General features: G+C 45.3%; 1 protein-coding gene across 1 annotated transcript in view; it reads right to left on the bottom strand.

The window, feature by feature from the left end:
* Positions 1–1,187: 1,187 nt before the first annotated feature.
* Positions 1,188–12,732, bottom strand: part of ZSWIM4 (zinc finger SWIM-type containing 4) — a 32,011-nt gene continuing 20,466 nt past the window's right edge. Inside the window, exons 5-14 of the mRNA XM_070935242.1 lie at positions 12,254–12,404; positions 10,850–11,029; positions 8,592–8,906; positions 8,007–8,144; positions 7,383–7,637; positions 6,436–6,571; positions 5,941–6,098; positions 5,602–5,765; positions 4,351–4,432; positions 1,188–4,151 (exon numbers count right to left, since the gene is read on the bottom strand). Of these exons, the coding sequence (XP_070791343.1) occupies positions 3,265–4,151; positions 4,351–4,432; positions 5,602–5,765; positions 5,941–6,098; positions 6,436–6,571; positions 7,383–7,637; positions 8,007–8,144; positions 8,592–8,906; positions 10,850–11,029; positions 12,254–12,404 (2,466 nt within the window). The 3' untranslated portion in view covers positions 1,188–3,264. The remainder of the gene's footprint in view (positions 4,152–4,350; positions 4,433–5,601; positions 5,766–5,940; positions 6,099–6,435; positions 6,572–7,382; positions 7,638–8,006; positions 8,145–8,591; positions 8,907–10,849; positions 11,030–12,253; positions 12,405–12,732) is intronic.

Raw genomic sequence — 12,732 nt, 5'->3', positions numbered from 1 at the left:
ATTTTAAAGTAATGTTTTGATTAATTTAAAATAGCTGATTCATTCTTGTCCAACTGCTTGTTTTCTCTGCCCAAGCAGCTCCCGGTCCACCTAATAATTAAACCTGGGTGCTAATCATTACCTGCTATACCACTGTGACTAAGGACCATGTAACTTGGAAGTAAATACCCAAACTTGAATTGTTGAGTTTCACTCAAGAGTATTATTAGAAACAAAGAGTTTGTCGTTTCAGGACATTGTCGCAGAATTGACAGAGACCTCACCCCAACCCATTTCCAAAGGAGCCAAAAATCTTGAGGTAGGCAGTTACTTAGCTGATGAAACCAATCTGTGCCAGGTCTGGTGGGGAGACTTAACAGAGAAGACATCATGGTACAACTAATCCATGATCCAACCGACAGGGCAGCTGAAAGAGACCCTTGGCAAAGTAGCTTCTGCTTGGCTTCTTCTATGGTCACCTGTCCCATGTGGGCTTTCTGGATGGTGATTGGAAACAATCTGATGGACCTTCTAATTTTTTCAATGACCTGAACCAATATTTTCAGAGATATTGTGACAAATAAAAATGGCAGTGGCCTTCTGTGAGGTACCATTGCCCTTGCTGCTGCCCAAGAGTCACAAAGGCAGGTTCCCCCCTCTATGATCATGGCAGTGATCCATCAATAGCTGTTATTAAATAAATTATTAAAACTTATTCTGTTCCAGTGGTTCCACATTAAATCTGCAGTACCATTAATAAGGAAAGGCTGCATGGTATTTAGATACTGTACACATTTCTCTCAGAGGAAAAAACTACTTTATCTCAAATATATACTGATTAATCTTGGATTTTCAATCAAGAGTTATTGCATAACCCCATGAATGTATCCAGCCTGTGTTTTCTCTGCCCATTTGCTAGGCTGAAGAAATTACACATGGGGCTGACTTAGATGAGCAGACTTTCCTGTGCCCTCTGAAAAGAAAGAAAAAAAAAAAAAAACCAGAAACAAAGACCACACTGTATGTTCAAAAGAGAAGCCAAAAGAAAAAAAAAGTTGCCGTTTATGTTAAACCTTTACAAAATAATACAATAAATGATTCAATAAATAGAAAAAAATTACAAAATTACAGGATTTTTTTTAATACAGAAAAACAAAGAAATAACCTCCCGCCCCACCCCCCCTTTTTCAACTAACTGACTAGCTGGCTCCAAAGTGGAGCTGTGCAACACACCAACATCTCCACCAACACTAAGGACTGAGAGGTGCTGAGCACAGGACACAGCCCCACGCGCACAGAAAGGAGAGCCGCCTGGACCCCTTGCCTCTTCATATAAGATATATATATATATATAGTTATATATATATTAACTTTTTAAACATAATCTTGTCTTCACAATAATCTAATTAGTAGCATGAGTTTGTTGTGGTTTGTTCCTGAGTAGGTTTTATCCAGCAGAAAACAAGTGGGATTTTGGAGCAGGATGTTTGTGGAAGAATGGAGCACCCTGCTAGTGGCCACTTAGAACTCCCCCACCACCACCACCACCGCTCCGTGGGGAACATCAGTCATTTGTGAAGAGGCGGGCCAACTGCATTGGCAGCCCAACCAGTTGCTAAAGTGGCAACATTCCAAGGCTGCCAATATGCAGGTAACAATCCAAAAGATGCAACCACAAGATCCTCAGAGCTTCCAAGGGATACAGAAGATGCACTTCTTGGATTGCCTGGTAGAGTTACTCAGAGTGGCAAAATGCCTATATGTCCCACTGTCTTGGCCCAAAAGAAGGGAGAGGTTTTGAGGTATGAACTGCCTTATCTACCAGCAACTCCAGAGGAATAGGTTGCTGGAGAAGACAGAATAGGAATCCTTCAGTTGTAGGAGTCTGAGGGGCATTAACTGGAAACAAAGCTAAAGAGGGACAGCTACAGAATAGGACACTAGCCCCTTTGAATGTCCTGGGTTCCCCTCCCCCCAGTGCAAGCCAGGGTCTGGAGCCAGTCTGTGACCCCTGAGCACAGTTGAGAGAAAGCTGAAATACTGACAGATTTGTGAGAGGATGCAAGAGTGTTCAGGAGACATGTCTGACACAATTTGGGAGAGTGGAATGGTCTCTGTCTGTACAGTCAGAACAGAAAAGTGAGCGACTTAAGTCACTCCTCTGGAGTGATAGATTATGGTTACCATTATGTGGATTAACATGACGGTTTGGAGGAAGGGGAGGAATGTAATGTGCAACCAAGTTCCTGCTGAAGACTGGTGCTCTTCTGGTCTCGTCCAAAGCTACCATTCCATGAAAAAAAAAAGAGAGGTCCCTGGCTGAGCACATCTAGTCTATCTACCTCCTTTGTAGAACCCAACCAGGTAAACCTTAGAATGTATCCCGTTTGTGCAAGCCATCTAATATTAACTCTGCTGCTGATTCTCCCAGCAGGAAATAATATCAGCTCACTAGTCTTGTCTGAGGAAATTTAGACATGAGGGATTTTGTACCAGCTGCTTGAATGCTAGGGGTGCAAAAAAGGCATCGGGGGCCTTAGGTAACATCCCAATTCTATCAAGCTATTCTAGGCTCCCAGCTTCTAAACAAGCAGAGGTGGTTCCTTCAGGTGCACAGAGGTGTGGGACCATAGAGGAGAGAGAGAGAAGAGAGAAAGCTTTTGGAATTTTAACTAGAAAACAGGAGGTATGATCCTATCTATCTCCCTCTAACTTGCACACCTAAGTCAAACCTCCACCATTACTGCATTTGAAATATAAGATCAGAACAGCAGCTATGAAATTTCACGGGTCTTTCATGCCCACCATCTGCAAGACCATACTAAGTCCAGAGCCTTCAACAACCAAGGCGGGGAATTACTCCTACCTTCCTACAAGTTAATACTGAAATCGGCAATCTTATAACAAGTTCAGGCTCAGATCCTTCCTGCACTACTGACAGGGCCAGTGAAAGAACTAGAGAGACCTTTTCACAAGAGTCTGTGCCCAGCACCAGAGACGCAGACCCCCCACTCCCTCCCTCACTTCTGAGGCTCCAGCCTGAAGCCCAGCCCCATCTGCTCAGGTCTCCTTCTGGGGATGGGAGGAGAGTGCTCACAGACAAAGAGTTCCTGAGTGTAGGCAGCAAACTCAGACTCTGCCTGGCCACAGGTTCAGAACACTTGTGCCCCAAGGAAAACTGATCTTTCTGCCCCACCCTCCAAGCCAAAGTGCTTCTGATCAAGGGGGAGAAATGTCCCTCTGATTGCTCCCCCTTAGTCAAAGCATGTTTTCTCAAAGTGCCCCCTAGCCAAACCGTTCCCGTACAAGCAACATAAGTTTCTTCTTGCCCTTGTAAGTTTGTTTGAGGTTGTCAAGGAACTGGCTAAAGCGTAGGTGCCCTTCGTGTGCCATCAGGAAAGTTTCACGGGCTTTCCCCAAGAACTCAATGAATTCACCATAGTGCCGTGGACTGATGTGGGTGAGGCGTGAATGGGTGGTGCTGATGTAAGCAGCCATAGCGGCCTCCAGCAGCTGGCAGAGTGGGGCCTTGTCCATGGCAAAGAGCTTCCCACCAGTACCCGTGCTGCCTGCCCCACGGCGCCCTCCACCCATTGAAGCAAGACCTGGGGGAGGAAGGCTCCAACGGTGCAAGATGTCAGAGAGCATGGGTGCACACTGCACGCTCTTGATGACCAGTGGGACGATGGCGGCCAACTCGTTCTTCCCCAGGGACTGGCTAAGGGAGCAGGCCCACAGGACATCGTTGAGCGCTGGATGGGTGTCCTGGTTGAAAGCAATGTTGAGGTGCGAGAAGGCCAGGGTAGCCAGCTTGTAGGCACGAACAGGCAGCCCACGGTGCTCCATATACCGGGCTATGGTGAACAGGTGGGAGTGGCCCATGCCAGCTGAGGCTGCAGAATCTAGCACAATCTGGTAGGCTGCCTCGAAGGCTGCGTGGTTCTTCTCACATAGTGTCAGGGCTGGCAAGGCACAGTTTTGTGGGTCCTTCATGGCACACTGCAGCGCCAGTGTCCGGGCACAACTGCACAGCTCATCCCGTTGCCCTGTACTCAGGCTCAGCCTCAGCAGTGTGGCATGTGTGGTTCCGGTCACCGCCACAATAGTTGTAGCCTCGATAGGTGTGAAGAGCGTGTACCAATTCTGCATAATATTCATCAGGGCCTGGACTCCTAAGAGCAGGGAAAGTGGGGGGAAAACTGGGGTTAGCCACAAAATCACCAAGTACTTCACACATTCCAAAGGGAAAATGCAAAACCAGCGTGGAACTCATGTGGAGGCAAGCAGAAAAAAAGCCAGACCCATCCTAAATTCTGGGAAACCTTAGAACAATCTAGGAGGAGCAAACACCCAGTAGTCTCTTTTACTCACCTATCTCAGTGGCACAGCTGACCAACCAACGAACCATTTCCCTACGTCGCCAGGTCATGGTGTTGAGTGTCATGCGCATCACCTGGGGAGAAGCAGTGGAAAATGGGTGAAGTGATAACCATCCAGTCCCTTCTGCACTGGGTCCAAACATTTTGCTGCTTGTGCAACTCAGTATCTGTGTCTATGGGCGGCCCACAGATAAAATAACTTCCTCAGAATTTCTCAACCTTGGCAGTTAGCAGATATGTGGACTTCATTCCCAGAATTCCCCAGCCATCTTGCTGGGGGAGCGGGGTGGGGAGGCGAGCTGATGTTGGGAACTGAACTCTTCACATCTTCAAGCTGCAGATTACAAGGTGTAATCTGGAAGGAGAAGTGAATGAATAAATTGCTATGTCATGCATTGCCTGGTAAGAAATGGAATGTCTGCTCCCAAGAGGAAGACATGCTGAAACACTGGGCTTCATCTGAGTGCCAAGCAAATACATCAACACAGAAGAACTGGAAATTCCCAGGAAAAACACAGCAAAAAGCAAACTACCAGGAATTCTTTTCAATAACCATTACTAATCATAAGGCAGGAGCCATTAAGAACAAAGACTTTAAGAGGCACAGAGATAACCCACCTCGAAATTCTCTTCCAATTTATTTCAAAAAGATATGAACAGGAAAATTAACTAGAAGATTGTACTCTAGTTTATTGTATGTGTTTGGGAGGTGATATATTGCTCTATTACCAAACCACATCATATCAAAAAAGGTTCTAACATTTACAGATTAAGTTTTTTGTACAGATTAAGTTTTTTGTACAGATTATGTTTTTTGTACAGATTATTTTTTTTGTTACAGATTCTGAGTTTTCCCCAAATTTTTTTTTTTTTTAAATTTTTAATTTGATTTATATGCCGCCCTTCTCCGGAGACTCAGGGCGGCTTACAATGCGTTAAGCAATAGCCTTCATACTTTTGTATATTTATACAAAGTCAGCTTATTGCCCCCACAAACTGGGTCCTCATTTCACCTACCTTAGAAAGGATGGAAGGCTGAGTCAACCTTGAGCCTTGGCGAGATTTGAACTTGCAGTAATTGCAGGCAGCTGGTCTTAATAAGCTTAATAACAGGGTGCCTTAGACCACTGTACTACCAAGGCTCTTGTGTCCTCCAGATGTTTTGGTCTATCATGTTCCCCAGACAACACCAAAGTAGCCCTAGGGAACCCTTCCCAAAGAATCAGAGGCATAATTTGCTCACCTGCAGGCCAAGCTCCAGAGAGATATTAAGCAAGGTGGTATCTGGAGGAGTGTTGGCTGGCGTGGCAGTCTTGCAGGCATCCTGGGCCAGTTTAAACAACAAGGCTGGGGAATGAATATTCTGCTGAATGGAGCCCAGGACCATGCGCAGCCAGTTGGGGTCACCTGCAGGGAGTCATAATAAAAAGTCCACAGTATGAGAGATGCCTGACTTGGAGCTGAAGACAGGCCACAGTCTTCCAAGTCACTATTCTGAGGAACAAGCCCTTCTGCTTTCAGAAGGGAAGAAGTTGAGAGCCCTAGACCACTGACTTCTGCTCCCCTCCAGGACTGGATCTACCTTTAGCAGCTGTAAGCATAGCTGAGGCTAGCTCGCACTGTCGAGTCTCTAGGTGACCCAGGGTAAACCAGCGGGGGAAACGATTGGCCATCATGGAGTCCAGGGGATTCTGGTGTAGGATGTCATTGGCTGGTAACACTGTCTCCAATACAGGAAGCCTGTGGAGAATGGGACGGAGACAAGTTATGCTGTCACTGTTCTAGAAATCAACCAACAGATGGAATGAACAGGTCTCAGAAAGGGAAGATAATATCCAAGAAAATCCATGGACAGAACGGTTAATGAGAAGGGAATGGGAATCAGACCCAGGATATAGCCCCACAGAAGAAATTCTTTGCCAGGCAAGCTGATCTGCAACATTAAGCAGAAGCTGGAAATAGCAGTCTGGAGGAGGAAGGCATATAGTGGGGGAAGGCATAGCAAAGTGGTAAATATGCAGGAAGAAAAGCAGAGAAAAAGAAAGCATGGCAACAGGAGAGGAGGGGATATGAGTACCTCATGGCTCTCAATGCCAAACGATAAGCCAACTCGGGATCATAGGGCAGCATGGCAGTGAAAAGGTAACGGGCAAAAGTATGCATGGGAACACTCTCTCGGAACACCACCTCGCCAAATCCACTGAAAGGCCCTCCTAGGAGAAACAGATATGTAGATGATGAACATTGACAGTACTACAACCCAACTCAAAGCATTCAACCAGATGCCTGCGCCATAGGAGGACAGGAATCTGGCAAGGTGAGGAATAGTCCCTAAGCAGATGATGAACCTGTTGACATTGGTTCTGACCTACCAATATTCCCCATCCTTCTGTGAATATACCCACGACAGAAAAAGCATCCCACAAGCCCATTCATGCAGAAGGTTTTTGGAAGAAGTCAACACATCCTCAACTACCAAACTCTTCTTCCTGCCAGCTTTTCAAAATCTGGCCCTGGCCCACTGACATCACTTATATCTCCCTGCAGTGACCAGGTGCAGTTTAGGCCCTGCAGACAGAAGTTTAATACAAGCACAGCTTGCCATTTTTTTAATTCATTCATTCATTCATTCATTCATTCATTCATTCATTCATTCATTCATTCATTCATTTTCATTCATTCATTCATTCAACTTGTATGCCGCCTTTCTCCGAAGACTCAAGTCTCCGAAGACTTGGCTTTTAACACTAAGCCAAGGTGAGATGGCTTAGACTGCGCTCTTATTGCATACCGGGAGCTGGAACATGCTGTCTCTAGTGAGCCAGGTACAATTTGTGTGTCCATTTCAGAACATTCTCAAGTTATCTGAAAAAGGATCACACCTCTGGAAACTTATTTACTGAGTCATTTTATCCAGTTCCTTTGAAAAAGAAATAACTCTTCTTTTTCCAACAGTGCCTCCTTTCCTATCTTTAGAGACAAGGCATTTCATCTCCAGAATACATCTCGGCCTACTTCACTAACCATCTAACAACAAGGCCGCTTGCTTGCGAAGCACAGGAACCAGCCGCTCATCCAGCTCCATCTCATCTAGAAGTCCAATTAATTGCTCCTCACTGCGCACCACCTTATCCTGTGCATAAAGGCCCTCTGGCATGGACCGCTGCTGCCCCAACCCCAGCAGGGCCACCTCCAGGGCTAGCATATAATACGACTCGCCAGGACTTGAGGGCACTGGGATGTGCTGATAGAGGGCCTTCTTGGGCTCTGCTGGAGAATCTGGAGGGGGAAAACACAGGACAGTTGAACGGAGAACAGGAAACCAATAGCAACAAATCCACAGTTTCCCTTACGTGTGGACATCCTCTTCCCTGGAACCAGAACTTATTCAAGTAAGAAGTTCCTGCACAGATGCACCTCAATATGCACACTAACACTTTTCCATACAACAATCATCTTTCCTCACTCCAGTAAGCTCTGAACCATTTCCCACAAGTGAAAGCAGTCCTTAATAAGGAAACCATTGTGGTCTCTGCAAATTTGAGTGGCATATATAGGCTAGGACTGCGATATAAACAGAGCACAGCTCTAGGGAAGGATTGGCCATTTCAACACTGCACTTGGGTCTCCTTGTTCACCCCACAATACCTGGAAACAGGACAAGTCCCTCATCATCCATTCGACAGGCCTCCAGAAAGGTACGACAGAGACAACCAATGGGGTCCAGAGGGTGCCCAACCCATCCTTCCAAGTTGGTAATGCTGGTTGTGCCTTTGTGCAGGAGCTCTGAGGAGGAGAAAAAGGGGGAGAAATGATTCTTCAGAAGCCAATCCACATGCTGTGACTTCACCAGCTCCGGTTCTGGCATCTGAAAACAATTCTCTACACTTCAAAGCCAAGGGGGCAGGGTGGGGGGGAGGAACCCACATGAATGCATCCATGATCACTAGAGGAATAAGGTATGAAACTAAAGTAGAAAAATCCATCCCCCGTCATTCTGAACTATGAGGAGCCATTCTTTCTCCCAGTATTTAAAGACCTCTGCTTCTTTATATAAATAAGTCATGCCTATACATCCCGTGCTCTCCTTTGAAGCCCGACCTTGGAATAAGATACTCACATGTGCCCAGGGATAGCTATGGGGTTCCCTAGGCTCCAAAAACCTTTCCCTGGAGATGCTGTTAACCTGACCTTCCGACCCGCCCGCCCCCTTTCTTGGCCTGCCAGTCTTGCCTTTCTTCTGCTGCTTGTAGCTGTCCAGCTGATGACGTCGCTGCAAGCGCATGGCATTGACAACGGCCACTGCCAGACGCAAGGCCTCGCGGGGGTAGCCGTGGGAGCGCAAGGCATCCACCCGTGCGCAGGCCATGGGGAAGGCATCGCCCAGCCAGAGTGGGTGGCCTTGGGGATCAAAGCCCAGCTTGTCACCACCGCTCTTCAAAGAGACACCGTAGCAGTCACTGCTCAAGATCTTCTGCAGGTGGCAATCCCCCCAGCGAAGCTCAGCAGCCTTGATGGCACGCCCAAAGACTGTCTGACGAGCAGTGGCTGCCAAGGAAGAAACAAGTCACAGCAGAGGTTGGAAAAACTATGGAATCTTAGTTTCCCAAATACCTTCATTCATTGGTTCAGTGTTAAAATATGTATATGTAGAATAATATAAAATAAAAAGTAAGCAATTTACCATACACAGAAGCAAAGAAAAAAAATTAAACAAAAAAATACACAAACAGCCACACATACAAAAACAAATAAATAAAAAGCATAATAGATATATATTACATTTTAATAAATGCATGAATATAATAAATAATAAAAATAAATGTTGTTAATTAAATTTATGTGCTGCTCATCTCACTGTCAAACAACTCTTATTAAATAAGAAATAAATAAGAAAGATTCTTATTAAAATGTACATGCCACCCGACTCTCATTAACTCTGGGCCAGTGGTGAAATGTAAAATTTGTTACTACCGGTTCTGTGGGTGTGGCTTGATGGTGGTGGTGGGGTTAATGTGACTGGGTGGGTGTGGCCAACTTTTTTTTTTTACTTTTAAAAGCATTTTTTCTACAACCTCTTCCGAAGAAAAAATGCTTTTAAAAGTTTTTTTAAAAAAGCCTCTGATGATCGCACAGCTCAGCTAGGATCATCAGAGGCTTTTTAAAGCATTTTTTTTCTACAACTTCTTGGCCAAAGAGGTGGTAAAAAAAATGCTTTGAAAAGTCTCTGGCAACTCCCAGCTGTGTTGCCTGATCGGCAGAGAAGTATTTTTTAAAATGCCTCTCTGACGATCCCAGCTGAGTTGCCTGATTGGTAGAAGCTTTTCAAAGCATTAGAAAAAATGCTTTGAAAAGTTTAAAAAAAAAAAAAAGTTGGCCACGCCCACCCAGTCACATTAACACCCACCACCACCAAGCCACGGCCACAGAACCGGTAGTAACAATGTTTACATTTCACCCCTGCTTAAGAGGTTGTAGAAAAAATGAGGGGAAGCATATGGGAAACCCCAGGAACACTTCACTTCAGCAATCGCCTAGACGCCGCGGCGCCGACAAAGTTGCACGCTCGGCGAAGTCAGGGAATGAGTTGCCGGAATAAAGCTGCAAGCGGCGAGGGCAGTAATTTGAAGTGCGCCGCTGAGAGGTGCCTTCGGCGAGCGGAGATAAGCCCGACTCGCTGGAAAGGAGAGCAGCCTGTCGGAGCGAAACAGCCAGGTAGTTGAGGAGCCTGCAACTCACAAGAGGAGGCTCCTGCAGCAGGCTCGGATGTGAGCCCTTCACGCTGCAGAGGGGAGAGGCTCAACTGAAGGGAGCCTCAATCCCGCTTGACCGCAAGTAGTCCCCAGCGGGCTCGGACTGAAGCCCTTCTCGCTGGTTGCACCTCAATCAATATCCTAATCAAAACGTTTAGTAAAGTCTCCAATTAGTTTTAAAATTTTGAATTTTGAATAATGTAATAAGTAGGCCAAATGGCAGAGAAGTGGCTGGGTGTGTCTGATCCAGAGCAGATCGAGTCAGAAAGCTGGGAGGCAGCAACAGGAGGAGGAGCTTCTCAACTGTCTGACTCGATCCAGCAAGATCCAGCAACTGTCTGACTCGATCCAGCAAGATCCCTCTCATGACCACTGGCCCCTCGCTCCCTTAGAAAGGGTGTTGGCTTACCTGAACACCCGTTCTGCGGGTCGAGGGGCCAGTGGTCAGCCATCTGATTTTGTAAATCTTTGAAAAGAAAAACTAAAACTTAGCTTTCAATATTAAAAATATATGAAATCTTGCCCTCAGAAAAACATTAGGTTTTTTTATTCCTCTTTCTTCAAGTTTACTGGTTAGATAACAGCTGTATAACATTCTACGTACATGAAGAATCTAGGCAACATTCTTATAAGGTAGACCATTGCAAACTTCATCTCCCTATTGCAGATGACGTCCCTGACTGAGCTACCTACTGAGTGTGTTGGAGCTGGTGTTGAACTCTAGTGTGGGTTTCCTACCTGGGCTGCGATTTGGATTAGATGACAAGCTGCTATTGGTTCCAACACTGTCACAGGAGTAGTTACCCTCCTCCAATGGACAAATGTCTAGTTTATTCCACTTCTTAAGAAGCTGCAGCCAAACTGCCCGCTCTTCCAGCTTACAATGTGGGCTCAGAACCACACATACCCACAATGCACCTAAAAAACAAAAAGGAAGGAATGTAAAAGGAGGCACAAAGTCAGATGCAGAGCGAAAGTTACAATCTGAAGTCTAATGAAATAACAGTGGTGTGAAACCTAAGCAGACCATTGACAGGCCAATTTCCGGAAGGGAGGAGAGCCCTTACAGGAGCTCCAGCATGGAAGAAAAGCATATATGCAAGAAGTAGCATACTATTTAGTAAGCAGGATTCAGAAGGCTGGTCATCAGAACAAAGATGCAAAAAGCTAACAAAAAAGAGAGAATAGTGTGGTATAATAGTTAAACTGTTGGATTAGGGCAGGCAAATCTGGTTCAAGTCCACTCTTGGATCTAATGGCTCAATGGATGGCTCCACCCACTCTCACTCAGCCCAGCCTATCTTACAGAATTTTTAATGGGATAAACAGGAGGAGGGAGGATTATATATGCCACCCTTAATTCCTGGAGTAAAAGCAGATATAAATCTGTGTGTGTGTCACTCTCCCTCTTGTACACACACTTTCTTTCTCTAAGTAAAGACAAGTTAGAATTCAGCCTCTTGGATAGGGCAAAATGGTGGCTTAGATCTATGAAATGACATGCTTTTTCTTCTCCATCCCACGTAATGATATAGAAAGATAGGCTTTGGATTTCATGGCGTAAGAACTACTGGAATACTATTTTGTATCTTTTTTAAAAATAGCTATAAAACTTGCATTTTTCTGTGGATTAGTTTTTAAGACTTGATAAGACAACCATTAATAATCATGTGATGAAAACCATTGCCCTCCTGTTACTGCTCCTGAAAGTTTATCCAATTTGACATTTGTCTCCAGTTTTCCTGCCTGGTAGGGCTATTTCTCAAGTCAAGAGTTCAAGCATCATTCAGTCACTCCCTGAAACTTTCCCACAAATCTAAAATTAAGGGGGGAAAGTATTTCCAGTAAGAGACTAAAGGAAGAAGCAGGATTTTTTTCAACTGGAAAGCTTAACTGGATTGGAGAATTAATCAGTAACGTTCTTAGAAAACAAGAAAAGAAAAACACATGGTATCAGGTGAATTAAACATCATCTATTTAGCAGCAAACAGCTTTTCTTGTCTTCAGGATCTGTATTTTCAAACTTCTCCTGCAAACCTGCATTTTAAAATAAGAATCTCAATTCCGCATCAGCTTACTGAATTCGCCTAATGTCATGAAAAGCCTTGGCCATCCACTCTTTCGGGCAAGCCCTTCACCTACCAAGCTCATCCCAGAGTTGCCGGCACTTGTCAGTCATGCCTGCTCCCTGCTGCCGCCAGAGTGCCAGACGTGGATCCTGCAGAAACTGCTCTGTCATCAGGATGAGCATCCGTGCCCCATTGGAATCTCGCATTCGTAGCATTTCCCGCACCTGGGGAAAGCCAGAATTGACAATAGGAGAAGAGAGGGAGACCCCACCTCCAAAAAAAACCCTAAACAAACTTTGTGGTCTATCAAAACAGCAAACCAACTTCCCCCAATTTGCTGCCTTCCAGATGTGAAGTTCCTAGCATCTCCAGAAAACACAGTCATGCTGCCAAAGGTGACAGGAATTATAATCTGACAGATCTGTAGGAAGCACATTAAAAAAGGCCACCATAAAGTCATGATGAAACACTGTGGAAATCTCACCTTCCATCTACAAATGGAGCTTTGTCACTCTGAAAAAATGCTTAAGAAGAAATTACACTCTTTTTGTG

Source organism: Pituophis catenifer, unplaced genomic scaffold (assembly GCF_029215685.1).
Source record: "Pituophis catenifer annectens isolate HBS135680 unplaced genomic scaffold, rPitCat1.0.hap2 SCAF_2, whole genome shotgun sequence".
Taxonomy (NCBI): domain Eukaryota; kingdom Metazoa; phylum Chordata; class Lepidosauria; order Squamata; family Colubridae; genus Pituophis; species Pituophis catenifer.
The sequence above is the reverse complement of the archived record's forward strand: the minus strand, read 5'-3'. Positions and strand labels throughout refer to the sequence as shown.